The sequence below is a fragment of the Leucopleurus acutus genome (assembly GCF_964270905.1).
Source record: "Leucopleurus acutus genome assembly, chromosome: 10".
NCBI classification, from domain to species: domain Eukaryota; kingdom Metazoa; phylum Chordata; class Mammalia; order Artiodactyla; family Delphinidae; genus Leucopleurus; species Leucopleurus acutus.
Genome location: NC_139153.1, coordinates 93,540,059 through 93,567,273, shown reverse-complemented (window position 1 = coordinate 93,567,273; position 27,215 = coordinate 93,540,059). Strand labels below are relative to the sequence as shown.

The 27,215-nt window shown below is 55.8% G+C and overlaps 2 protein-coding genes across 4 annotated transcripts in view; one reads left to right on the top strand and one right to left on the bottom strand.

Moving 5' to 3' along the window:
• JARID2 (jumonji and AT-rich interaction domain containing 2) overlaps positions 1-22,277 on the top strand; it is a gene marked incomplete at its 3' end in the record, with an annotated part of 243,631 nt that extends 221,354 nt beyond the window's left edge. The window contains exons 8-18 of one of the 3 annotated variants that reach the window (XM_082848319.1): positions 2,118-2,617; positions 4,847-4,939; positions 7,976-8,094; positions 8,183-8,253; positions 8,873-8,987; positions 11,188-11,293; positions 12,190-12,372; positions 12,798-12,928; positions 13,524-13,707; positions 16,710-16,817; positions 19,937-22,277. In XM_082848319.1, coding sequence (XP_082704445.1) covers positions 2,118-2,617; positions 4,847-4,939; positions 7,976-8,094; positions 8,183-8,253; positions 8,873-8,987; positions 11,188-11,293; positions 12,190-12,372; positions 12,798-12,928; positions 13,524-13,707; positions 16,710-16,817; positions 19,937-20,098 — 1,772 coding nt within the window. Of the gene's footprint in view, positions 1-2,117; positions 2,618-4,846; positions 4,940-7,975; positions 8,095-8,182; positions 8,254-8,872; positions 8,988-11,187; positions 11,294-12,189; positions 12,373-12,797; positions 12,929-13,523; positions 13,708-16,709; positions 17,574-18,272; positions 19,437-19,936 lie in introns of those variants that run through there. The other 2 variants (XM_082848320.1, XM_082848318.1) reach the window with 2 other exon arrangements.
• A 141-nt stretch (positions 22,278-22,418) lies between these two features.
• The window catches only part of DTNBP1 (dystrobrevin binding protein 1), a 115,284-nt gene continuing 110,487 nt past the window's right edge, over positions 22,419-27,215 (bottom strand). The window contains exons 9-10 of the mRNA XM_082848813.1: positions 24,223-24,366; positions 22,419-22,900 (exon numbers count right to left, since the gene is read on the bottom strand). Of these exons, the coding sequence (XP_082704939.1) occupies positions 22,689-22,900; positions 24,223-24,366 (356 nt within the window). The 3' untranslated portion in view covers positions 22,419-22,688. The remainder of the gene's footprint in view (positions 22,901-24,222; positions 24,367-27,215) is intronic.

The window sequence follows — 27,215 nt, the reverse complement described above, 5'->3', positions numbered from 1 at the left end:
AGCCTCTCGGGAGCTTGGCGTTGGCTGCGAGGGTGACCAAGAGCCTCACCAAGTCGGGGCTGCAGTGGGACGTCTCGGGTCCCCCAGCCTGCCCGGGGGAGGGGGGGACGGCAGGTCTTCTGGGGACAGGTGGTGTGCTCAGGTGACGTCATGAGGGCAGAGAGCGATCTTCCGTTCAGAGTGGGTTTCCTTAACCTTGACTCCCGTGGCACCAGAAGCCGCGAGGACCTGACACTGTGGTGTGTGTGTTCACACCCGTTGCTGTTACCCCAGCTGTAAAGCGTCGTCAGCTTCCAGAAGAGGAGCTGAGCTGGACCGTTCGTTACCCGCAGAGGCCTCGGGCTGTGGCTCTGAGCTCAGCCTCCTTGCAGTGTGAGAGACTTGGGAGTTTTGTGTGTGTGTGTGTGTGTGTGTGTGTGTGTGTGTGTGTGTGTGGTACGCGGGCCTCTCACTGTTGTGGCCTCTCCTGTTGCGGAGCACAGCCTCCGGACGCGCAGGCTCAGCAGCCGTGGCTCACGGGCCCAGCCGCTCCGCGGCATGTGGGATCTTCCTGGACCGGGGCACGAACCCGTGTCCCCTGCATCAGCAGGCGGACTGCCAACCACTGCACCACCAGGGAAGCCCGAGACTTGGTAGTTTTGAAGGAATTTCCCAGAATCCACAGAGCAGCTGCTCCTTCTCTGGGAAGGCGGCACTTTGTCACGTAGCATCCTCGTGGTCCTGAGAACGGGTTGATGATAGCAGGTGAGGAGTGAAATAATGGATTTGCACGTACTGGGTCAGTTTTCTCCGTGCTGTTGAATAACAGTGATTGCCTCCCTTCTGGTCAGCCTGTGGTCTGAGCCCCTTGGGGTAACTCCCATCCCTCTTCACCTCGGCAAGTCCGGGTGGTGTGTGGGCAGCCCCAGAAGATGCCCCAATTGAGAGCAGGGCCTGGAGTGCATCTTGGAATCTTGGGCTTTAGGCCCCTCCTGGCCAGGGTTGGGGCGAGTTTCCTCCTCGACGTGGCCCCCACTGCACTGACCACAACCAGCGCCAGCGTCCCACCAGCACAGTAGATGGACTCGGGCTGCCGCTCGCCCTTCCCTGGCTGAGGCGGCCCTGAGTTGCCCGGCCGCCAGCGTGCACGTGCTGCTCTCAGGAGTCCCGCTGCTTTTCCGTTCATTTATCTTATATAAACCCTTTAAAGAGCTAAACGTTCTTAATGTTTACTTTGCTCACCTACCGTTTTGTGGAGTATTTACCTCCTAACAGCCAGTGGACGGTTATTCTAGAAGATTTTCTTCCCCGTTTATTGGCCAAAGGGAGGTTGATTTTCCAGGTCCCACTGAGAGAGTCACTTGGCGGGCATTCAGACACATCTGAGTTTTGACATGCTTTGTACAGTGTGATCAAGGGGCGTAGTGAAAATGAGCCCATACACCTGGGATAAGCAGCCCTCTGTGTGAGTGGTGATGGGAGGAGCTGAGGGACAGACCACCGCCTGCCCCGAGGTGGGTGCTGCCTGCTGCCCGGAAATCCTGGGGGAGGGGGTTGAAAATAAGTTACTGTGTGTGTGTGCGTGTGCGTGTGCGCGTGCGCTGGGAGTGTGGGGGGGTTGGGAGTGACAACACGTGCTGCGTGTGTACACTTTCCGACGTCGCAGCTGTTCCGGGTGATGCTGGCTCGTGGGTATGGCTGGGTGGGGCTGTCTACCCAAGCCTTGCCAGCCCCAGCCGGGATGCCCTGTTCCATCACCCTGCCTCCTGGGGTGTGAGAGGTGTGCACCCTGCCCCTGCTCCAGGGGACGCTGGACTCGTCCTCCTCGCGGATCTGCTCTGCCGTCTCTCCTTCCATTCAGCCCTCTTCCTAAGTGTCCTCTCCTCGGGGCTCCCTGCCCTGACCACCCTCCTAAGACGGCCGCCTCTCAGCCTGTCCTGCTCTGTTTATCGTCCTAGTGCCCAAGATGGTCTAAACCCCGCCTCCCTGTAGACTACATTGTTCTGTTTGCTGCTCTGACCCCAGGGCCTGGCGGCCTCTGGCACGGGGCACCCATGGACTCTTGGGTGATGGAGGATGGTCTTGTTGATGGGCCTTTTCACTGACTGTCCCTGTGTTTTCCTCCCTCACTGTCCCAGGAGGCTGTGAGCTCGACCTGGCCTGCTTTTTCCGGCTGATTAACGAGATGGGCGGCATGCAGCAAGTGACTGACCTCAAAAAATGGAACAAACTAGCAGACATGCTGCGCATCCCCAAAACCGCCCAGGACCGGCTGGCCAAGCTGCAGGAGGCCTACTGCCAGTACCTGCTCTCCTATGACTCCCTGTCCCCCGAGGAGCACCGGCGCCTGGAGAAGGAGGTGCTGATGGAGAAGGAGAGCCTGGAGAGGCGCAAGGGGCCCCTGGAGGGCCACACGGAGCAGGACTACAACCGCTTCCACCCACTGCCCCGCTTCGAGCCCAAGAACGGGCTCATTAACGGCGTGGCCCACAGGAACGGCTTCCGCAGCAAGCTGAAGGAGGTGGGCCCCGCGCAGCTCAAGACGGGGCGGCGGCGACTCTTTGCTCAGGAAAAGGAGGTGGTGAAGGAGGAGGACGACAGAGGCATCCTCAGCGACTTCCACAAGTGCATATACAAGGTAGGGCCCTGGGCGGGGCCTGGGCGTGGGGCCTCGGGAGCACATGCGGGCCCGGGGGTCTGCTGCATCAGGCTCCCGAGAGCCGGCAGTCGGCTCTGGCTCCGGTCCTCACAAAGAGAGGTGCCTGCAGTCTGCAGGGAGCTGGGTGTCCGGTCGAGGTTACTGGGCGCCCAGCCAGGGGAGTCGCTTGCCCGCCGTGGCCTTGGGCTTCCTGTCCGTTAAATGGGTTTGTGTGCGCACATGTGTGCCCATGTGCCAGGGGTGCAGCCTGGGAGCCACACCCCCTCATCCTGGAGTGGCTGCCCGTCGGGGCCAGGCCCTCTGTAGCTCCTGACGGACACGCCCCCACTGCCACCCAGCCTGCCCAGCTCGGCTCTGCCAGCTCCTTTCTGTCCGCCATCACGGGTCTCCCGGGGAGGGGGAGGGGAGGCTCCCTGCTTCTGCCGCATCCCGTAACCGCCCAGCCATTCCGAGGAGGCGCCCTCTGGGGAGTGCAGTGGCGTCCTGGCTCTGTGTCTGCAGGGCGGTGGGGACCCGGGCTGGGAGGGGGCACAGACTGGGTACTGCCTCTGCACCGCTCCGGCAGCGATCTGCTCCGTAGGCTCTGGGGTGGGGTGGGGCCCGTGGAGGCCTTGGTGGTCACGCTCCCGCCGCACGAGCCTGGTCTGGAGACGCGTCGGGCATCTGCGGTTCTGCCCTGAGTTTGGCCTCTTCCCTTTGAGTCCCCGCTCCGAGGTCCCACCTCTGGCCACCCTCTGCCTCGCTTCTCATTCTCTCCTAGGCTTGAGTCCTGCCCTCCTTTCTGGAGAGAGATGCCTGCTTGCCTAGAGCTTTTCCTGTTACTGGACCCAGCCAGGGTCGGGTCTCCGCGGCTGTGGCCGCGGTCTGGTGGCCGTGACGGTGCTCCATGGCACCGCTGTGTGCCGAGGGGCCGGGAGCTCGAGGCTCCAGGTTCTGACCCCCTCAGCATCTGGGGGCAGTGACTGTTGTGTGCTGGGTGTCATCGCCTTGCATTACAGGCACCTTGCTTTAGTTGACACAAAATCAGGTTCCTTGTAGCAGTTGGAATTTTATCGTGTAACGAACAGCACGTCAGGAGAGGTTTGGACTTGGCGCAGCAGTCTTTTAGTTAGAACGCTACTTACAGAGCTGAAGAGTAAAGGCAAAGGGCAGGGTCTGCAAGCGGAGTGCTTTGACTGTCCTTCCAAAGGCAAGAAGGGCCGACCCCTTCCTAGACCTGCAGCTCTGTTCACGGGGATGCTCCAGCATCGCCTCATTAGGGAGACCCTCCCTGAGCACCTGCCTTGCAGCCCTGCCCCTCTGCTTCGGCTCTTCGCACTTAGTGCCACCTCCCAGCTGTTCTGTGTGAGTCAGAGTTCCCCAGGCCGCCCCGAGGCCAGGGACGTTGTCTGTTTTGAGCACTACGCTATCTTCAGCCCTTAGAACCAGGCGTGTACACAGTAGGTGCTCAGTAAGTACTTCCACAGTCAGGGGTGAGCATGCCTGGTGAGGGATGAGTGGAGGGCTTGCCTTTAGGACAAAGCGTATCCGCCACGTGTCACCCCAGTGAGCTTGCCCTTGCTAACATTCCCAGGAAGGGGTGGCGTGCAGGGGTGGGGAGGGGACGTTAGATAATCTGAAGGGCCTGTGTGCTGTCCCAGGGAGGCGTGGGGGACGGGGAGTGGCTCCGCGGCAGAGAAGGGCCGGATCCTTCTGTCCCCTGCACATCTACGAGGCCAGGCTGCTCATCTGGCCGGTTCTCACGTGAGGACCCTCAGGGTGGGTGTAGGCGTCGCCCAAGTTTCTTTCCCGGGGTCCCCGGTCCCGAGGTGCAGCCAGTGTCTGACTTGATGCTGTTGGTTTCCCCCCCTGGCCACAGACTTTCTCCTGCCCTTGCCACGTTGCACCCGTTGCTCCAGGGAGTGAAAGCAGCTTTTCAGCAGGGCACCCTGCAGCGCACCCAGGGCTCCCGTGGGACCCCGTTCTGCTGGCTGGCGGGGGGGTCTGCCCCGGCGCTGGATGGCCAGGGGTCCTCCGACTCCTTTGTTGGCACCGAGGGTCTTTCTCGGGGAGTTTTTCCGCCGCCTCTGCTCGTGTCAACTCAAGACGTGGCCCAGCCCCCGGTCACAGGGATGCGTCACACAGGGGCCCGTGACGAGGTGGCCTGCTTTGGGGTCCTGGCTTTTCTTTGTTTCTTACGCTTGACTCTTGTTTTTGTTTTCTTTTCAGGGGAGGTCTGTTTCTTTAACGACTTTTTACCGAACAGCAAGAAATATCATGAACATGTGCTTCAGCAAGGAGCCCGCACCAGCTGAAATCGAGGTGCGTGAGCTGGGCGGTCTCGGCCCCCCACTCCTCTCGGAGCCAGGGATGGAGCCCCTGGGCCTTCTGGGGGGGGGGCGGGCGGAGGGGTCTTGAACGCTCAGCCCGTCGTCTGGGTGCTGGGGGCAGCCAGAAGTTTCAACTCGTGCCGACCCCAACTTGTGCAGGGTTAGCAAAGGTGTAGTGGAGAGAGCGAGCCTCCCCGGCTTCGCCCTGACTCCCCTGGAGCCGAGGCTGCGGCCCGGGGAGAGCCCCAGACGGGCCCCGCCCAGCTGACCGCCTCTCAGCCCTGCTCACCCTGTCCTCCGGGTGCCTGTTATGCAAGAGAATGTTTGGAATCCCTTGAAACCCCAGTTGTGCTCTTTGCTCTCTCCTGTTTTTCATTTAACGGGGTTGGCAGGTTGCCATTTCTGTGCTTCTGAGTTGCGTGAGGTTGGAGAGGTGCAAGTGCGTCCTGCGCCCAGGCCGGCGAGCGGCAGTTCGGCGTGAGGCGTGGCCCGGGGCGCCCGGATGCTGACGTAGGTGGGCCTGTGCAGGGAGAGGCCCGACTTCTCTCGCTGGTTCAGGGCGGCTGCTGGTGGAGCATGCGGTGATGCGGACTGCAGCCTGGCTTTTGGTGAACAGCTGGTCTCAGAGCACATCTTTTTCTTCGAAGATATGTGCTTCTTCCTCTCGGTAAAACCGTGCTGACCACCAGGGTGCCCGGGCCCTGATTTTTTTTTTTTTGCGGTACGCGGACCTCTCACTGTTGTGGCCTCTCACGTTGCGGAGCACAGGCTCCGGACGTGCAGGCTCAGTGGCCATGGCTCACGGTCCCAGCCGCTCCGCGGCACGTGGGATCCTCCCGGACCGGGGCACGAACCCGTGTCCCCTGCATCGGCAGGCGGACTCTCAACCACTGCGCCACCAGGGAAGCCCCCGGGCCCTGATTTGATTGGGTTTCCCGGGAGTGGGCCTTTCAGGACAGTCTGGGTCACCAGGACGCCTGGTCCCCTGCATCTGTGCCACGTGGGACCCCGCCTCTGATGGTAGACGTCAGAAGCCCAGGAGGTCCCGCCCTGGTGCTCAGGCCTTGGTTTCCCAGGTTGGTGAATTCCGTGTTCGATTTTGGCATCACCGTCATTGCTTTTAGGCCCCGGGTCTGTACCCTGGGTGGTATCTGTGAACACCACCCAGTGGCCTGACCTTTGGCCCTGCCAAATCCATGTTCCATCCACCGCGACGCCAGCGGTGCCCTGATTCTGCGACACGTGGCCGTCACAGTTGCTTCCCGAGTGCCTGTGCCATTTGTGGGAGAAACGTCAGAGGAAAGGAACGCGACTCTGGGGCTGAACACCAGAGGTGGAAAAAGAGGCCTTTGCTTTACAAGCGCAGGTCCCTGTCGGGCGTCCCCAAAGGGTAGGGTTGTCACTGTCCGTCGCTTTCTACTCAGGAATTAATTCTCTCTGGAAGCCCAGGTTTCGCTTTAACAGTTGTATAATATCGAAACACAAAGGGAAGATATGCTAAACTCCACCCTTTAAGTCTGGCTGACTTCTAGATCCTGCAGAGAGCCTGGGCCCTCTCCTCGGCCGGTCACCAGGCTGAGTGGCCCCCCCACCCCGTAGCAGATGGCCCCCTTCCTCCCCTGCCTCTTTATTCACCCAGCAGAGGTTGGTGTGGGTCTAGGTGGGACTGGCCTGAACCCGTCCCCTCAGACAAGTGCTGCTCCGTCATCCGCTGCCTGCTAGGACGTCTGTTTGAGGAACCCGGGCATTTAATGCTGTCGGCCTCCTCCTTGACGCGGGGCATCTGGCCGCCCCCAGGCTGGTTTTGCTGCAGGAGCCGCACGGCGGGGTGATGGCTGACACCGGGGGCTCGTGGGTGAGGCTTCCTCCTTTAAGTGGGGTTCCAGGAAGCAGGGGTGGGTGATGCTGTACTTCTGGAATGATGAGTGGAGACACAGTGAGGGGGGAAACTGAACCTCTCTCACCTGTTAGCAAAGCACGTCCTGACCCCCTCTTGCCCTGCAGTCGTTTAGGTCATGCCCATCCCTCCCCCATCTGTTTCGGTGGCTTGGGTCACAGCCTGGGGGTCCGACCCTCACGTGCAGCCCGCTCATTGGGGGTGTGCAGCGTGTGTCTGCTGAGACGCCTGCCTGGGGCTGTGCTCATTACACCTACGGACGGTGGCCGGACGTCTTCAGCCCCTTTGCTGTTATCGCTTTCTCCCTCCCTTTCGTATAAATGATTTTTTTTTTTTTTTGGCGGTATGCGGGCCTCTCACTGTTGTGGCCTCTCCCGTTGCGGAGCACAAGCTCTGGACGCGCAGGCTCAGTGGCCATGGCTCATGGGCCCAGCTGCTCCGCGGCATGTGGGATCTTCCCGGACCGGGGCACGAACCCATGTCCCCTGCATCACCAGGCAGACTCTCAACCACTGCGCCACCAGGGAAGCCCCTCGTATAAATGATTTTTAATTGTGGTAAAGTATGTGTAACGTGTACCATGTTAGCCATTTTTAAGTGCAGTTCAGTGGCCCTGAAGTCCGTTCACGTTGTTTTGTGACCGTCACCACCATCCATTTCCAGAACTTTTCCATCTTCCCAAACTAAAAGTCGGTTCCTGTTAAACACTGAGCCCCCGTCCTCCCTCTGCGCAGCCCGTGACACCGCTGCTCTTCTTTCTCTCCGACTTTGACTGTCCCGAGTACCTCACAGGAGTGCAATCACGGTATTTGTCCTTCTGAGACTGGCTTATGCCACTTCGCGTGAAGTCCTCAAGGTGCATCCGTGTTGTCGCGTGTCCGAGTTGCCCTCCTTTCTGAGGCTGAGTCGTGTTCCGTGGACGTTGTACCTTGTGTTTATCCAGTCGTCCACTATGGACGTGGCCACCGTGACCGTGGGCGTGCGGTCGTCTGTCTGCAGCTCCGTCCCCCTGCTCCCTAGTGGCTGTTGCTCTAGGCGAAGATGGTCCCTTCGTCTCGCATCGTTGAGTTGAGCTGGGCCCTGCGGCCACGGGTAGCGAGATGGTGCTGACAGCCCTCCCTCTCCCCGCAGCAAGAGTACTGGAGGCTCGTGGAGGAGAAGGACTGCCATGTGGCCGTGCACTGCGGCAAGGTGGACACCAACACCCACGGCAGCGGCTTCCCGGTGGGAAAATCAGAACCGTTTTCAAGGTAACGTCGGACGCTCCTGCCCGTGTCCTGGGGACTGGACAGTGCCCCTCCACGTCCGTCAGTGACGCTCCTGTGCTTTCCTCTGCAGACACGGATGGAACCTCACCGTCCTCCCCAATAACACAGGCTCCATCCTGCGTCACCTTGGTGCTGTGCCTGGTAAGCCTGCCTTGGGTGGCTGTGGACCCAGCTCGCCCCTTTAAGAGCTGGAGGGGAGGGGACTGCGGCGCACGGCGCGTGGAGAGAACTGGGATTGTTAGAGGAGAGAGGGGTCAGCATCATGGCTGAAGTCAGTAAAAATGCAGAAAGGTAAACCAAGTCGCAGATCTGGAAGCTGGGCAGATGCGTAATGGCCAGCTTTCCACCTTGGCCAATTTCAGAGCTAACGTTCTGACTCTGTGGGGCTACTGCCTCACAGCCGGGAGGGAAACCAGTTGTCCTGGGTGTTGTGGGAAGAAGGGGCCCCTTGAGGAGGTGACCCCGAACAAAGGGGCCCCGCTTCCTGGCTGGTGGCCAGTCGACAACAGTCGTGGTCGTGTTCCTTGGGCATCTTGCCTCCTGCCTAAAGTCATTAGTTAAGATGTTCTTCCACGACTGTTCTGTGTCACGTGACCTTGGTTTCTGTGTAAGAAGCAGCAAAGAGCAAGTCCCTTCTAATCGCTGGGTTTTGTCTGGTTTTGAATCCCATTTCTTTTTCTGGTTTGGGGAGAAGATGCAATTTCTCTTGCTGTCCCCCTGAGACATTGGTCTTCATCCTGCCCTGTCCCCTGTGTTCTAGGAGTGACAATTCCCTGGCTAAATATTGGCATGGTCTTTTCTACCTCATGCTGGTCTCGAGACCAAAACCACCTTCCCTACATTGACTACTTACACACTGGTGCTGACTGCATTTGGTGAGTACACCGGCCCCAGGCCTCCTGATGCCACCTCGCACTCACTGATGGCTGACAGCCTTGGAGGGCTTATTTTGCGAGTTTGTCCCGTGTTCCGTGTCCTGTCAGCCTGGGGAGCTGTGTTAGAAGTCGAGCTGGTGGAGAATACTTTAATTTGCTCAGGTGATGCTCAAGCACAGATGAGCATCTGTTCTCAGTTGCCTGCTAACACGGGGGTTTTCTCCTGTGAGGTTTTCCCCTGGTGGTGGTGGATTTCCAGGAGTTCGTTTCACAGCAGGGTCAGAAACAGAGTACAGCAGAAAGCTGGCCGGGAGTGGTGCCCAGCCCACCGACTGCAGAGAAGAGAGTAGGTCTTACTGGAAGTGGAGTTCTGCCGTGGGAGATTTCACGAGTTTGTCTGTTTCCCAGGAAGCCTTCTGCCCGGTTCCCAGGCGTGATCCTTAACTGAAAGGCTCACCAGCCCTGATCCGAGCTGGCTCTTCAGCTCCTTTGTTTACGACGGCAGATGGGAAATCACTGCAAATAATCAGATGTCTAGTCGTCTCACGGGCTACCGGCACCGCATCCATCCCACACTAACTGTGTTTATTGTCCTAATGGGGTGATTAGCATCGTTTATTAAGACAAACAAAGTCTTAGAACTAATGTTCTCCCTCCAAGGAGCCAGTGTCGGCAGCAGTCTGGCCATCACGACTCGCCCTGCCTTCCGGCTGTGTCAGGGCCAGTGGCGGTCGGTGTAGAGGCGGGCAGGCCCTGTGGTTGATTTTCTGCGGTGGGGCTGGGGTCTCGGGCAGAGCTGAGGGTGGACAGCTGGATGGTCCTGTGCAGGGCGGCTGGCCGCGTGGACGCTGTGGATGTGCGTGCTCTCCTCCAGGAGCCACTGAGCCCTGAGCGCCGTTCCCCACGGAGACGCTGCCGGGTAGTGCTGGCCAGTCTGGGTTGAGAGTCACAGGGTCCCACGCAGGCCTGTGACGGGCCCCACCGGACCCTGGTTCCTCATCGGAAAGTGGAGTGACGTGGCTCGCGCCCCGCACGGTGATGGGGTGAAAGTTCGTGGCCCCGGTGGTCATTGTTCTGCTTGGCCCGTTGAGTGAGAGGCAGGGAAACCCTAGGTTCTGTGGGCTGTGTGAAAACTAATTCCTGGAACCTCACTGATGGGTAGAGAGGCGGCCGGATAGGATCAGAGAACTTCATGGTGTGTGGTTTTTCTTAAAACATGTGATTGAGGTTAGAAACCCTGGATTTAAATCACAAATCCGTAACAGAATATGTTGGCATTGAAATAACAAGCCCTTAGAAGAGCCTTGGATGTGGTGAGAGCCTCCTCTCACTCGGCAGCGGAAGTCAGGACTTGAACCCTCCCCACCAGGCCTGGGCAGCCTGAAGACCTGTCACACGGCTCCGGGGGCGTCAGATGTCCCACTGAAGCCTGTGGACGGCGGGGTTGGGAGGTCCCAGAGGAGGGGGCCCGGAGGAGGCTGCAGGTGCCTGCCTCGTGTGCCTGACCACTGGCACCAGGATCTCAGGAGTCGCAGGTGGCAGGCGCGTCCCTGCTGGGTCCTCCTGGGACGTAAGTGGCAGTTCCCATTCTCCTAAGCCCTGGGATCGCACTGAGGGTCCAGGTTCTTCTGGTTGAGTTTGGGCCGCGTTTCCTCCCACCATCTTCCCGAGCTCCTTGGCTCCAGAGCGGGGTCCGTGTTGTCGGAGCCCCAGCCCCTGTGCGGCCGCTCCCTTCACCTGACGCAGGCCCTCGTGGTGCTGGCTGTCCTGCGTGTCTCTTGTGTATTCCACACCAGATCCTGGTCCTGCAGCGTCCTCTGTCTGCTACAGAAAAGTGTCAGGTGCCAGCCCAGCGATAAGTCGCAGCTTGGGAGGCTCACGAGAGGCTTTTGAGTGTGCGGGTGTGTCTGGATCTGATTTACAGGGGCTTTTAAACATCTGCTTTTGGTTTGAAGACTTTTGGCTCACGCTTAGGTCAGATCTGCATATAAAAGATGAGCATGCTTGTCTGCTGCAGGGGCCACAGAGCTGCCCTGGGAGGAGAGACCCTGGGGACGCTTACGAGCGGGCCCACCTCCCCTCCTGCGCCCAAGGCCAGTTTCCAGGCTGCTGTTTGCTCATCTCTGGGGGAGCGTGGAGGATGGGCTCCCGGGCAGAGGGTCCTTGTCAACCCCTTCTGCCCTGATTCCAAACCACCCAGGTATTGCATTCCTGCTGAGGAGGAGAACAAGCTCGAGGACGTGGTGCACACCCTGCTGCAAGCCAACGGCACCCCCGGCCTGCAGATGCTCGAGAGCAACGTCATGGTACGGGGGCCAAGATGGTGGTGGAGACTGGGCTTGCGTCAGGTGGCGGGGCCAACGCAGTTGTTTCCTTAACTCACCCTCTTTGTCGACCTGCCCCTCAGAGGTAAAGAGGACAATGAAAAATCAGTCCTCCAGGGATCCAGCATAAGCAAAATGTCCTCTCTTATGAAAACCAAACTAAAGTGCGTTCCTCTGATTGATGGCCCAGGACACAGGACTCATGCTCGTGGGGACCTTTGAGTCTATTTCCGGGCCTGGTGGTTTTTTTTTTTTTTTTTGGTAAATGGCGACTGGGCTGGGCTGGGCAGCTGGATGACTGGGCCACCTGGCCTTCTGGTCAGGCTCACTCTGGGAGAAGCACAGCGGCTGCTGACCCTATTTTCAGACAGTCGTGAGCCTGCTGAGCTGCCGGGAACCTCTTTAGCCTAGAATTGTGTTCTGACAACCTGAGCTCAAGGCTTTTCCGGCCTCCGCTGACCCTGCCTGGGTCTCCTTTCGCTCTGGGCCCGCCTTACTCTGGGTTTGGCTCGGAGAAGGTAAGCAGCAGCCCCCGTGCTGTGCACACGGATCCCGGTCCAACCGGTCAGTGCCCGTGGGGACACGGGGCGCTCACAGCGGCCATGCCTTTGCCTGAATCGTCCTCACTCTTGGACCTGTATCAGTTTAGAACTTCCTCCTCCTTTGTTTAGGAGTTACGTCTCTTTATTTTCTAAAGGAGAAACAAAACATCTTTCATACAAAACGTAATCTGCGTCTGGAGCAGGCTTAAGTCCCGATGCCCTGTCTGGAGGGCAGGTGGGCCGGCAGGCTGTCGCGAAAGAGCTCCGGACGGTGGGAGGGAGGCACCCAGGAGGGTGGCCCTTTGTGGGCGCGCGGCTCAGCCCTCGTCTCCACAGATCTCCCCGGAGGTGCTGTGCAGGGAGGGGATCAAGGTGCACAGGACGGTGCAGCAGAGCGGCCAGTTTGTCGTCTGCTTCCCGGGATCCTTTGTGTCCAAAGTGTGTTGCGGCTACAGCGTCTCTGAGACCGTGCACTTCGCCACCACCCAGTGGACGAGTATGGGCTTCGAGACAGCCAAGGTAGGCAGGCGGCCCTTGGCACGCGTTCCTGTGCGTGTGTCTGTGTGTAGATAATGTTTAATTTCAAAGTGAGTCTTGGAAACCTGAGTTGGCTGAGAGTTTTTTTTAGAGAGGGAGAGCTGTTAGAGGTTGACTGTATCATGAAAGTCGTCAAGCCCTGTTACTGACCCTCTGCGGTACTGGGAGGTCAGTACTGAAGGTGTTTAAGGCAAACACGGTTCTCGGCTGGCGGAGCCACGAGTACCTGGTGTCTGGTGTCTTTCTCCAGGGAGACACGATTGTCGTACAGTTTTCAATTGCTTTGAATCCAGATGGAATTCAACATTTGAAAATTCAGATAGCGACCCCTCCCCAGTAAAGAAAGCCCTTGACGGCTGCCTAGCGTTGAAAATTCTGCCCTAAAGGGACGTGACTGCCCCTTGCAGGAGATGAAGCGTCGCCACATAGCTAAGCCATTCTCCATGGAGAAGTTACTCTACCAGATCGCACAAGCGGAAGCGAAAAAGGAAAACGGTCCCACTCTCAGTACCATCTCAGCCCTTTTGGACGAGCTCAGGTAACACAGGACCCCCGGGGCCCAGGCCGGGCGGGATGGGGGTGCGGCCCGTCCTCTGTGGGAAACCGCCGGCCACCGGCTCGGAGCTGCAGGGCCCACCTGGGGCTTGGCCAGCGGGCGAAGACTTCGGGGTGCCGATGCTGCAGGAGGTGCACCCTCTTTGTGGAAATGGACAGGAGGGGGCTCCTGAACCCCTGGCCTCACGGGTCCTTGGTGCCCCTCGCCAGCGAGGAAGGGCCCTGGGAAGGAGCAGACAGGGCTGGAATTGAAGTGACCGTTTGCGTGGCTTCCCGTGTGACCTGCAGAGGCTCAGCGGAGCTGCTGGACAGCACACGATCTTCACGCGCGTGTTGACCCTCTGATTCCGACGTCGGCAGATAGTTTGTCACGTCCATCTTTGGCCCGAGCGTGGGGGCACCCTGGCTGGCACTGGGCGCTTTGCCCCGGGTTCACCGCAGGCAGGGCCCGGCCATCCGAGAGCCCTTGGGGGTGGTCTGGCCTTTCAACTTCGTACGCAGGCCCCAGGTGGGGAAGCTGGGCCCCGAGGTCCCGCGGCCCAGCCACTCGGCGCCCTGAGCCTCGTGTGTCTGGACAGGGACACGGAGCTGCGGCAGCGGCGGCAGCTGTTCGAGGCCGGCCTCCATTCCTCCGCCCGCTACGGCAGCCACGAGGGCAGCAGTGCCGCGCCCGACGGGAAGAAAAAGCCTCGGAAGTGGCTGCAGCTGGAGACCTCGGAGAGGAGGTGTCAGATCTGTCAGCACCTGTGCTACCTGTCCATGGTGAGCCCACGCCTCCCTCACGGCCGCTGCGCCATCTCCCTGACCCCCAGCTCTGCCTTTCTCTGTCCCCTGCCCATCCTTCCTCAAGCTGCTGCCCTGCGGAGACGTGCCCCCCCGCCCCGGTCTCTTTCCTTGTCTCTTACCTTCTCTTCAGCCCTGTGACTGATCTTGCTGCCCCGTGGACTCAGAAATCTGTCTGGTTCAAGCAGCGTCTCCTATCCCCAGCCTCCCTGTGCCTGCTCCTGGCTGGAAGGCGGCCCCCTGAGCTGCCACAGTCCAGCCCGTCTGCCTTCCTTCCTGGTCGCTCCTGCAGCCTTCTTGAGGGGCTGATCCAGCCCAGCCTGGGGCTGCGTTACATGCTTAGCGTCCCCTATGCCGACCCCATCCCAGGCCAGAGGCGACCCCGTCCAGAAGCCTTGCTGGACGGCCAGCTGGACAGTGCAGACCCGCCTCTCGCCTCCCGTGGGCAGCTGCCCTGACACAGGTCTCTGTAAACGCAGGAACGCCCCCCGCTGCTGTGGCCTCAGCCGGTGCCATTGCCCTCTCCCTGCCTGGGCAGAATCCCCCTCCCCAGAGAGAAGCTTAGGTAGTAAGTGCCCGCCCCATGCCCCCCTCGTGCATCCCCACCAGCCCCACGTGGCCACCGAGGTGCAGAGCGGCAAGCGCATCCCAGGTCTGACTCTTGGCCTCCTGGCCATGTGCCGCGTGACTGTGATGCCGTCTCACCCCCTCGCCCTGCGTCCCCGGCACACCTCTGGCTGCTCTGCAGAGAAGAGGGGACTACGTGGCCACTCCCGCTGAGCCAGATGCCCTTTGTCACACATGAGATGTCAGAGCACTGAGAAATAATGGGAGGAATACTGTAATAGTTGGCTGGGGCTGCCGTATCAGAGCACCACCGACTGCTGCCTTGAGCAACAGAAGTCCCTTTTCTCATAGTTCTAGAGGCTGGAAGTCCAAGATCGATGTGTCACCAGGGTTGGCTCCCTCTGAGGCCTCTCCTTGGATCATGGATGGTCGCTTTTCCCTGTGGCACAGTGGTTGTGTCATCAGGGACTCACAGGGCCTTTCTTCTGTGTGCTTCTGTGTGTTAATCTCTGGTTAAAAGGATGTAAGTCATATTGGACTAGAACCCACCCTTATGACCTCAGTTTCCCTGATTATGTCTTTGAAGGTCCTCTCTCCAAATAAGTCACCTCTGGAGTTACTGAGGGTTAGGACTTCCATGTCTGAATTTGGGGAGGGGGGTAATAATTCCGTCCATAACAACCACACATCCCACTTTACATACTTTCTTCTATCTAGCTTTCTTTTCCCAGAGGCTTTTTAGAGGATACAGTCAAGAATCAAGCTGTCTTTAAAACAAACAAGTCATAAGAATTTCCCCAGATCTTAAAAATGTTTTGTGAATATCGCTCATAAAAGCCGCATAGTTCTGTGTTCGTTCCTCTTGCATTAGAATGGGGTTATTCTCGTGGGAAACAATCATTGTGTATTTCCCATGAGCCTGGGTGACTCTGTTGTGACCTCATGTGGCCCTGGTTCCTTCCCGTGGGGTCCAAAAACGGCAGGGTGTGGGCTCATTTTTAGGCTCTCCCTCCGAAAGCTGTACCTTGAGAGTTGTCACCAGGATTTCTTAGCCAGAATGGTATTTTAAAAAGCACATATCCTGAATACATAGGTAAAAATTGAAGTTTTATTTATATACGCTTTTCATTGCTTAGGTACTAAGGGGTTTATATGTTTTTGTTCACTGTTTCGTATGTATGTCTGTTCCTGTCTTCAGCCCCGGGTGATGTGTTTGTGCCAATAAGTGTCATTTCCTTATTCCTACAGCTTATTTTTTTTGTTTCTTTATAAATTTGTTTACTTTTATTTATTTATTTATTTTTGGCTGCATCGGGTCTCTGTTGCTGCGCTTGGGCTTTCTCTAGTTGCGGTGAGCGGGGAGTCCTCTTCGTTGCGGTGCGCAGGCCTCTCTTGTTGCGGAGCACGGGCTCTAGGTGCGCAGGCTTCAGTAGTTGTGGTGCGTGGGCTTCAGTAGTTGTGGTACACGGGCTCAGTAGTTGTGTGTGGGCTCAGTAGTTGTGGCTCATGGGCTCTAGGCACACGGGCTCAGTAGTTGTGGCGCACGGGCTTAGTTGCTCTGCAGCATGTGGCATCTTCCCAGACCAGGGCTTGAACCCGTGTCCCCTGCACCGGCAGGCAGATTCCCAACCACTATGCCAGCAGGGAAGTCCCCAGCTTGTTTTCTTGTCTTTGCTTAGCAACAATGAAGATAAGAAACCTAGGTCTTCCCGTTGAATCCTTATGGAAAGACCTGTGATCCTTTGCATCTGGTGTGTCAAGGCAGCATTTCTGCATTGTTTACACTGAGTGAGAGACCAGGACCGGGAGTCAGGGTTGGGGTGAGGGATGCCCCCCCCCGCCCACACACACACAGCTCTGAGCATCTGCGGGGCCTTGGCCCATCCCTGGTGCCAGCGCATCCTCGGGGCACTGGAGATTCAGGCTTGCGTGGCAAGGGTCAGGAACCGTGCTGGCTGGAGTGTGGACAGAGGTGCTGCCTCCCGAGGTGGTGTAAACCAGCTGGACCAACCGAGCCGCCCAAGAGCAGGAGAAACACGCGTTGTCGCCGAAGTGTCCAGGGTGTGGCCATTCTGGCACCTTTTGTACCAGCGCAGTTTTTGAACCAGAAGTCTCAGGAGCCCTCAGAACCCTCAGCCCCTGCCCACCAGCCCGCCGCGCTCAGAACCTCTGGTGGGAAAGTGCACAGGAGCCAGGAGGGCCCTCGAGGCCTTTGGGTGCAGCTCAGAGATGGTCACTTACTTGTTTCCTGGTTGACGATCCCGGTGGCTTGTTGGTGTTCTCGTCACTATCCCATGTCTCTGGGTCACAGACGCCCCTGGCCTGGGCGGTGGCCTCCCACACTCTGCTCCCGGGACACCCCCCTGTCCCCCACCCCCGAGTCCCCTCAGCCTCGGGTGCCTCTCGTCCTGCAGGTCGTGCAGGAGAATGAGAATGTGGTCTTCTGCCTGGAGTGTGCCCTGCGCCACGTGGAGAAGCAGAAGTCCTGCCGCGGCCTGAAGCTCATGTACCGCTACGACGAGGTCAGTGCCTCGCGGGGTGGCAGCGGTCCCCTGCCCGCGTGGTCCATGTCACAGCTCGTCGTGACCGCGTGCAGCCGGCCTGGTTCCAGGTGCCTTCTGGCCGGACAGTGCCTGACGTGGTGGGAAGGTAGCTCCTTGCGCCAAGGTGGGGGAGTGGGCAGGTCCGGCTCGAGTTCCACTGGCCTGGAGAGACCAGGAGCTGAGGCTGCAGGGACTTTTGTCCTTGTCCGCGCTCGGTCGTGCCCCAGCGAGCCTGTCCGCAGCGCGCTCAGCTCTGCTTTCCCTCCTGGCCTCGGTGCCTCGGTTCATAAGGAGTTCGGTTTCAGGGCGTGGCTGCCCCACTGTCTGAAGGGGACTGTGCCTTCATCTCCAGTCGGGGCCCAGAACAGACCGGGACCGAAATCGGCAGGGCCAAGCCAGGGCTCCCCTTCCCTCCAGGCCGAGGGCCGCTTCGGGGGCCTTGCGGCTGCGTCCATCTGGTCTCTGTGTCCTCAGAGCAGCCCGGGACTCGGCCTGAGGAGCCTTCCTGGCCCCAGCCCCGCGGGGCCGGGGCCTGTGGGACACAAAGTGCCGATCGCCGTGCCCGTCTGCCCGTGTCGGCATCCCTCCCCCGCAGCTGCCAGCGGTTCTGCTGTGGGTCTGCGCGTGGTGAACTTCAGAGCCTGCGGCCACTTGCTGAGCTATGGGCAGCGCCCGTGCCCTTGTCCTTACCCCGGGGCCTCGGCAGACACGGAGCCTTTCACTGTTTGCTCCTGAAGGCTTCAACTTCTGAATAAATCCCAGTTCCACCCTGTCTGAAAACCGCAGCCGTCCCCAGAGGCAGGTCCGCATGAGGCGCTTTCTGTGTCGGCTGGTCTCCACTGCCCATTAGGTGCCCCCACGGGGAGGGCGCTGCTCAGCTGGCCCGGAGCACTGAGGGCTCCGCTTCCAGAGCAGCCTTGCTCGTCTCGTCACGTGTGTTTTACGTGCTTCCAGGCTGCTCTGCGATTGCGTTTCCGGGTACAAGCTCGCAGCTCCGGAGACACGTGGCCCTTTTTTGGAGGGGGGGGTCACCTTGGGAGACTGCTCTGGGGACCCCGTTGCCCCTCTTGGCCCGCCCTCTTCCTGAGAAGTGTCCTCCTCCCTGTGGTGTCTGGCCGTGAGCCCCTCTCTGAGGGTGGAACCTGCCGGCTCTCCCATCCCCACTGCCCCCGAAACCTGGGGCTGACAGTCCCACGTAAGGCGGCCTCATCTGGTCATCACACATGGCAGCCCCGGGCAGGGCCGGGTGCCCCGGGAGGCAATGGGGGCACCCGTGGGGTCTCAGGCTGTGGTCAGACTTGATCAGAAGCCTTTGGCTAAATTGTTAAGATTGGAAAGCTGAAAATAGATCTCTTTGCATCTTCTTTGTTTTTAAAGAGCATGTTCAGCGAAGGCAATAACCACTGTCCCCTCCCTGCTTCTTCACTTGAACAGCAAATGTCAGAACACGGTTAAAAATAAACCCTCGTGTCTGAGTCAGAGCATCTCTGGCAACTCGCAGGGTACAGCCGGCGGCGCTGGGGCTTCTCGAGATGATTCTGAAGCTCGACAAAACGTGGGTTAGTTTCCACCTCCAGCCCATCTTGGAGCTAGGTGTCTTGATGTGACCAAAATCCTGGAAAAGAATCACATATGTAGTAGGGTCTGTCGGTCTGAAGCTTAATCATTGGTTCTCACGCATAGGGAAAAGGTTTTGTCAGCCTCCTACTTTGCCAGTGGCCTGTTTTAGTAAATGAAAATCACAAGTCAGTTCCCTGTTGAGTTGAACTGTATTTTTTTTTTTCTTTTTTTAATTGGGGAATTTCCAGCTCTGGGTTGGATCTCAGAAATGGCTTTTGAGAGCACAGCTCTGGTCTGAGCCCTCGTGCCCAGCAGTCAGACCCCTCTGTCCAGCTGTTCGGTCCCACAGGTGCAGGCGGGCGGGCGGCTGCCTCCTCGGACCCCCTGCTGCCCAGGTGGCTTTAGCTGCAGGTAACTGGGCTTTATTGAAGCTCATCTGTTTGTTCTTCATTAGCATGTGTATCCTAAGTACTTTAAGTGGCCCAACGATGTCTGCAGTGCCTGGGAGCAGGCCTGGGCCCGGACTAGGCTGACCCTCAGGCTTGAGTGAAGGAGTGGCCTCCTGTCCCCGTGTCCTCCTGGTCTGTCCGTCCCTGGCTCCAGCAGGTGCTCTGCAGTGTATGTCAGAACATGGGCCATTTTAATACTCCTCCACGTGGTTTCTTTTAAAACTGGATGGTTGCGAGTTGTGTTAAAGTTACACATGTATTTTTGACGCCAACAGATAGATGGTTCTCTTGTTGCGTTTGTTCTCTCCCCTTTGCTGAGGAGGGAACGAGAAACGTTTATAGACACGTGTTTGTATTCATCTGCAAGAGCAGGTTAAGTAGGCTCCAGAGTAGCAGAGAGAGCAACAAGCAGCCCCCAGGCATTTGTCACCGTGTAGGGAGCCACGTGAGGGGCCCTGGCACTCAGGCCTGAGTCTCCCCGCACTTCCCAGCCCTCCCCTTCCTGCTGGGGCCCCGGGCGGCCTCTCAGCCCCGAGGAGGTGCCCAGGTGGCGGCAGCAGGAAGCCTGCTGCTGTGTTGTCTCGGCGGCGAGGGACCTCGTGGACACGGGTGAAGGTACAGACCAGATGGGAAAGCAGCTGTAAGGAAACAGCCCCACACTTACTCTGGTTTCGGGGCTGCAGGTATTTCAGGGCTTTCAGCTCGTGAACGTTTGGACTTTACAGCCACCAGGGGGCGCTCCTGGGCTCCCTGGAGGGGGAAGTGGGGTTAGGAAGCTGCCCATCAGGAAAGGACCTGGCGTACCGTTTCCTTGGCTTCCAGATGAGAAAAGGCAGGTTTCTCCCCGAGAAGGAGTGTTTCGTTTAGGTGCCTGGCCAGGGGACCTTGGTCTCGGGAAGTTGTTGTCCTAACCAGCTCCCAGGCCGCCGCACCCGGGAACCTCGGGGCGGATTTCCAAGGCCACCCAGCCCTCCCCACCCCACCCCCTCGGTGCCGCTCTGATGTGGTTTGATGAAGGTGACTCCCTGGGGGGTCCTGGCGACGCTCTTCCGTTGGCTAATCCTGTGTCTTCCTTTCAACCCGAAACAGGAACAAATAATCAGCCTGGTCAATCAGATCTGTGGCAAGGTATCTGGTAAAAACGGCAGCATTGAGAACTGTCTCGGTAAACCCACACCAAAAAGAGGGCCCCGCAAGAGAGCGACGGTGGACGTGCCGCCCTCCCGGCTCGCCGCTGCCTCCTCCTCGTGAAGACGCCAGCACCGTGGGCCGGGGATAGATATTTTTCTGTAATTATTATATTCTAGTTTGGAGTACTGGCTGTAGGATACAAGCTGTCTTTGCACTAGCTCTGAAGAAGATTTTCTTCTGGTTTTAGAGAACTAATTTTGTTTTAGCATTAAACTGTTGAACTTTTTTTGTACTTAGAATACCTAGATACTGCAGTCAGATTTTTGAAACTGCCGTATATTCACTGTTTTAAAACCCTTGAGGGGCTGTTATTAATTTGTATCGCCCCTTGTGGCTGACAAAAGCCTTTTTGTTTGATTTTTGTTTGTGGTTTTTCTTTGTTTTTTTTGTTTTGTTTTTTTTTGTAATTGTTGGGGGGAAAAAAGGCTTTTTTAACCCAGTTTTGAAGAGGGTAAAGTTTGGAGAACAAATTTTAAAACCATCAGTAATGTGAGCAGATTTTTTTCTAGAGAGGAAAAGGGATAGGAGACACACACACACACACACACACACACACACACAAAACTTGAAAGAAATGGCTTTACTTTGGCTGTCTTTTCTTCTGTCATGTGCGGGATGAGTTTGTAATTGTTAAAACCGGAGAATCCCCATTTTGTTTCTTTGGGCGGTTATGGCAGCTGAAGGTGGACGTTGTTTCCTAACCATAGGCAAAATGAGGAGGTCGGAGTGACTAGGTTCTCTTTACCAGCACATCACTATGCATCTGTTTAAGGAAAAAAAGGAAAGAGAAGAAAAAGACTGCCTGCCTTGGAGGGGGTCACGTGAGGGAAACCTGTGCCTGATTTCATTAGGAAATCCATTCTGTTATTTTTTGGTGCTGTTGGCTACTTTATCAAAAAACCCTTCAATAGCATCCTTAAAAAAAAAAGGAAAAAAGTGATTGAAGCCGTTAAGTGCTTCTTCGTCATGGATGTGCAATCTTTCTAACATTCCGTCTTCATCTCACAGCTTGTTGTTTTACACCTTCACAGGTCAGCATTAATCTTTCTTTTTAAACTCGTTCTGTTGGCGATCACATCTAGAGCCACTAGGAGGTCTGCCGTTCTTTTTGAATGTGAAAATGTATCTGCGCTCATCTGGTCTATTTTTTCTCTTCATGTTGTAACAAAAAGAAAAAAAAAATCCCGTCCCTTTTGTACATATGCCTGTAAATTGTTTTAAATACTTGAGCCTTTTTCTGGGTGGGGGAGGGGAGGGGGTGAGAAGACGAGATGAAGAAAAGCCTTACACTTCAGTTTCTTCATCGGTTGGATTGGATGCTTACAGGGTTTTTCTTGTAACATTTATAAGTGCTGCTTACATCACTGAACAACAACAACAAAAATAATAATGGAGTAGCTGTTGCCCTTCTCCGGTTGTGTGTACAGTATGTGTGGAATAAAAAAGGGAAACTGTTTTCACAAGCTGTTCTTTGTTTCATAATTGGATTCACCAATCCCGCAGCTGCCCGTGTTGCACTGAGCTCGCCGGTGGGGCTGTCTTGTCAGGAGCGTCCTGTGACACTTTGTCGGTTGTCGTTGGCAGAAGACTGAACTGTGTTGGAATATTTAACAATGACATGAGCAGAGTCGTGTTTTCCAATGTGCTTGTCCGGTTTTCATGGCCTTGCTGTGTGTTCTTGCCCTCTTTTTGGACAGTGAACTTCTGCCTACGGCTTACGGTCTGACGTTTAATTTATTAGCGCTGCTCTGCACCCCTCCCCCGGGAGGGAAGACTTCATGTTGTTTATTGCCAGTTTTTTGTTTACTTTTCAGGTTTGTACTACAAGGTTTAATAATAAAAACAAAGTTTTTTGGACACTTGTTTGTCTTGTGGAAGAGAGTGAATGAAATGAGGTGTTTTCCGATAAACGGGCTGAGGGGGTCTGTCCCACTGGCCAGGGAGTGGAGTGAACACCGAATTTTAATCTTTAATCTCACTTTCCCTCTGCTGGCAGTTACCTGGATGGCCTCTGAACAAAAACCAAACGGCTGCCGTTTGCCTCTCATTTTCTGTGGGGCCCCTGGACCCCAGCGGGCAGCGTGGCCACGAGGGTGCAGGGCCGCAGCCGCCCCTCCTTGCACCAGCCCGCCCCTCGTCTGTGGGCTGTGAGCGAGCAGGGAGACGGGAAAACACGTCCCTGGGGGAGCGGGGTCCCGCCAGGAGCGATGGCCGGTGGGCTTGGCTTCGGTTTCTCTCTCTCCCTCTGGGCCCGGGTGTGTGCTCTATTAAGGTAGGCCGTGCTTGTTGGACTTCATAATTTTTGTAATGATCAGATGAAAACCCAAACTTGGTTAGAGCCGAGAGGAAGCATAGCTTCCTGCCTGTAGAGGGCTTCGCCATTCAGTGCCGAGCCGGCGTGGACACCGAATTTCCTGGCCTAGCCCGCACGGTGAGGCCTGCAGAACGTGTGTGTTTAGCAGCCCTTCTGTACAAACTGGCTGTGTTTGCGGTCCTCAAACTTTATTGTAGCTGTTGTTTCAGTCAGTTTCTCACACATTATTGGCAACTGTAAAAATCGAGAGCCTCCCTAAATCCACCTGCCTTCCCCGTGGGCCTCTGGGCACAGCTGTGTCATCCTCTGAAGGTGGCCAGAGCGCAGACACCGGGTTTAGGAGTCACTGTCGTCAGTGTGTAAGGTGGCCAGGGCGGTGTCCACCTCCACTCCCTCCTCGTCAGACTGGACCACGGGGGACTCCCCCACTTCGCTGGGGTCCTGGGCAGCTGGGTCGGTGCAGGGTGCAGCTGAGGACGGCCGGGTGGCCCGGGAGGCATCTGGAACCTGAAGAGTAACTTCATCCTGACCGGGGCTCGCTTCAGGCCCTGCAAAATAAAGCAGAGGCGAGCCTGTCCTAAAAGTGCTGCATCTGAGAACTGCCCCTGAAGATGGTCATTTGAACTTGCATAGAATATAAAGCGGGTGGGAGTTCTCTGTTCCTGTGACGTGCAGGCTGCAGAACCAGGCCCCATGGCATTGCAGGAACTGCCCCCAGAAAATGCTGAGCTAGGTGACGCCCGAGGCAGCCCAGGGCCCGAGCTGACCCTTCTGCCACCTGTGACACGTAGAAAGATCCCGAACCCTTTGCAGTATCCAATAAAGCACTGTGCTCAAGGCCAAACCGCGAACACTGCATTTCTTTGAGGAGCACTCCTGGTAACCTTGATAATCTAGATTTACCTCTTTATATCCTTTGAAATAATTCAAAGAAATGGACGTTAGGAGAAAACCCTTGTGGATCCCCTTAAAGGAATCAAAACCATACACAGGTGATGGAGTTTCTTCCTGACCCTGGGAAGGGGCCGGCCTTCTCGGCGGGACAAGGGCCTCCCTCCCCGGGACGGCGCTGCTCACGCAGTTCCCGGGAAGGGGAGACGACGGACGCGGAGCTGCTTTGTGGAGACCTTAGAGACACACGTGGACAGGAAGCCCCGGGCCTCAATTGTGAGGACGGTAGCCCATGGAGTGGGGCCACCAGCGAAGGGGCAGGTGCTGCTGAAGGGCTGGCCTTGCCTTCTTTTGTACGTGGCAGAAACTTAAATGCGTTCTCTGTAATGGCGTCTGCGAAGACCACGCACCCAGAAGGAATGGTCCAAAATTTAAAATAAATTGAGTCCAGTTACAGGGCCAAAGCCTCAGTAAGTACCCACCGAATGAACATGGAATTCCGGGAAGGCATTAAATGGAGGTAACGTGCCCACAGGGTTGCGCCTAATTTTTAAAACACAAGCCGAGTGCTGAACACAAACCTTGGCCTTGCCCACAGCAGAGATCAAACACCTGCCGAATGGGGTAGGGGGAAGCCACACAGGAGAGCTCCCACCTCCCCCAAATTCTAGTGCTTAGCCACAAAAACCCCACTCAAAGTAACTTGTGAGCCAGAGGAGAAAGAACACACCATATAAGAAAGCTCCCTGTTCACTGAAGGTGTCTGGGTAAAGCCCTGAGAGTCGCTGAGAAACTCACGACCACAACAGCCAGTGTTTCATTTGTCCACTTCTGTGAGGCCAGACTGGGCGTGGAATGGGTTAGTGGGACAAGATCTGTGCACGCCTTGTGCAACCGAACCGCCCTGTATCGGTTCTCCATGTGCAGGGAAGTCATGGAACTAGGTGTGACTCAGTGTGTGCAGACTTGTCACCCCTACCTGAGACAGGGGACAGCACAGTGTTCCCCTCACCACCGGAGTTCAGGAAGACATCCAGGGCCTCCTGGTCAGAGATGTCCACCAGGTCCATTTGCTCCAGCAGGTCCACATTCACTTCCATGGATGACATGCTGCCCATGGGCTCTGGGGAGGCCGGCACAGGAAGAGGTTAGACCGTCTGTCATTTAATAACACTTTAAAAGGTGAGCTTCCACTGTGTTAGGCTAAAAGCACATTGTGTTTTCTAGGTGTAAAATATCTCCCGCTACTCCAGACTTTTAAAATAGACTTTGGAGCAGTGTATTATTGACATGTCCCAGTTTGGTACTTTAAATCCATCCTAGCTTAACCTTGGTTACTATTACCTCTTACACCTGCCACAGCAGTTTTCCTTTTCACCCCCAGCCCTCTGCTTGCAGGTGCTGAAGGGAACCCTTTCTGCATCAGACAATTCTTGGCTTCGGAGGTGGGCGCTGACTCAGAGAGGCTGACATTCCTGCCAGACACCTCTGTCTTCTCTGCCCTTGTGACATTTCTCTAGTCTTCATCTTAACAGCAAAGTTTGAGCATCTGCAAGCCGGCGAGTTGCAACCAAGAGCTCCCTGCGGTGAAAGCACAGACTAGAGAGAGAACCAGCCCACTGTGGAGAACAGTACGGAGGGGCCTTAAAAAACCACAACTAGAGCTACCATACGACCCAGCAATCCCACTGCTGGGCATATACCCTGAGAAAACCATAATTCAAAAAGAGTCATGTGCCACAATGTTCATTGCAGCTCTATTTACAGTAGCCAGGAGATGGAAACAACCTAAGTGCCCATCATCGGATGAATGGATAAAGAAGATGTGGCACATATATACAATGGAATATTACTCAGCTATAAAAAGAAACGAAATTGAGCTATTTGTAATGAGGTGGATGGACCTAGAGTCTGTCATACAGAGTGAAGTAAGTCAGAAAGAGAAAGACAAATACCGTATGCTAACACATATGTATGGAATTTAAGGGAAAAAAATGTCATGAAGAACCTAGGGTTAAGACAGGAATAAAGACACAGACCTACTAGAGAATGGACTTGAGGATATGGGGAGAGGGAAGGGTAAGCTGTGACAAAGTGAGAGAGAGACATGGACATATACACACTACCAAACGTAAGGTAGATAGCTAGTGGGAAGCAGCCGCATAGCACAGGGAGATCAGCTCGGTGCTTTGTGACCACCTAGAGGGGTGGGATAGGGAGGGTGGGAGGGAGACACAAGAGGGAGGAGATATGGGAACATATGTATAACTGATTCACTTTGTTACAAAGCAGAAACTAACACCATTGTAAAGCAATTATACTCCAATAAAGATGTTAAAAAAAAAAAATCAGCCCACCAGCAGAAAGACACTATAGGACTAGAAGTCTGAGCCTGGGCACAGTGAGGGGTGCCTCCAGGGTCTGGCGTTCATATTTAAACTGCCTCTGTGGTCCAGAAACTACAAGCCAGGTAACTTAAATCATCCCAGGCATGGCGCTGCCTGTCACAAGCAAATAGAAATTTCTGGATGTGGACACATCCTTAACCCAGGGTCTCAAAGGAATATAAACTCAACACAAAATCCAATCCAATCTGGAATTTACAGTACACATGTCACTATGAGTGAGGGCCAGCAGAAACAAAGACTATTAGCATCTTTTCCCGAGAATTCAAAGTGGCTTTAAATATTTTAAAGAATGAAAAGGTTGAATCAAACAATGAACAAGGTGTCAAAAATCAGATCAGGCATTTGAAAAAAAGCCAAATAACCTCCAAATAGGAAAAATCACTGAAATTAAAAACTTCGGGCACAAGTTAAAGAGGTGAGAGCCAAATAGAAAATTAGTGGACGAAATAAGTGGGAAGTATGAAAGAGCTTAAGAGAAATGGAAAATGCAAAAGTTTACATATTGACAGTTCCAGAATGAGAATGGAGACTGTAGGGACCAGCAGTATTCGCTGATTATCTTCCAGATTTGCTGAAAGATCAGACACGCAGGATTTAGGAACAAAATATATTCAAGCAAGACAGATGAAAGAAATCCTCACCTAATCCACTGCAGCGAAATGATGAACATCAACGAGAAAGAGCAGATTAGGAAAGATAAGGAAATAATTAGACCTACAGCTCAACCACAGGAGTCAGAAGACAGTGGAATAATAAATTCAAAGAGGCGAAGTAAATATCTCCTAAGATCAAGTGTGAGATACAAGTCCCCCCTACGCCTGCTCTCAGCAAAGGTCGGACCACAGGAGGAGGGAAGAGGGCATGGGTCCCGGGAGGTAGGCCGAAGTGCACGGAAGAGACATGTAAGTCTGTGAGTATATATAAAACTCTGAGTAAGATAATCATGATAGTATCAAATTCGGGGAATTTACTCCAGCTGAATTGGAAAGACTGGACGATAATGACGGGAGAGGCGGCTTGACAAGAGCCAGATCCCCGTTGTGTCTGGCAGGAAGGTGGGAATCTGATTGTCTCTGGGCACAAGAAATCATGAAGGCTCAGCATCAAAGCAGGTAAAGCTTGTTGCAGTTGAGACAACATCGCACTCAAGGTGGCAACATCCAAGGCAGAGGAGCCGGGTGACATGTGCCATCACCGTCGCCCTGGGCCGTGCAGGAATCACGGCCACTTCACAGGGGACACCGGGGTGGTGTTGCCCTGGGGCTCCTGCAAGGCTGACCCGTCAGGGGGACATGAGTGCACAGGGGTCAAGGTCGTGCCTCCGGGGGCTACTCTCCTGTCGGGGAGAAGGTGGGGAAAACACGGGTTTTCTTTGTGACTGTGGAGTCCTTCGTGGTGTTTCAGCCTGGCTTTGACTTCAGTTTTGAAAGGAGCAGAGTCTCCCGTTTTTTCTGTCTGTGCCATTCTCTTAAAGAGGGGAGAAAAATAACTGGACCAAAAGCATAGGGAACACTTGCAGGAAAATAGCACCAAATAAGACGGTAACGAAGCCAGTTTTACGATG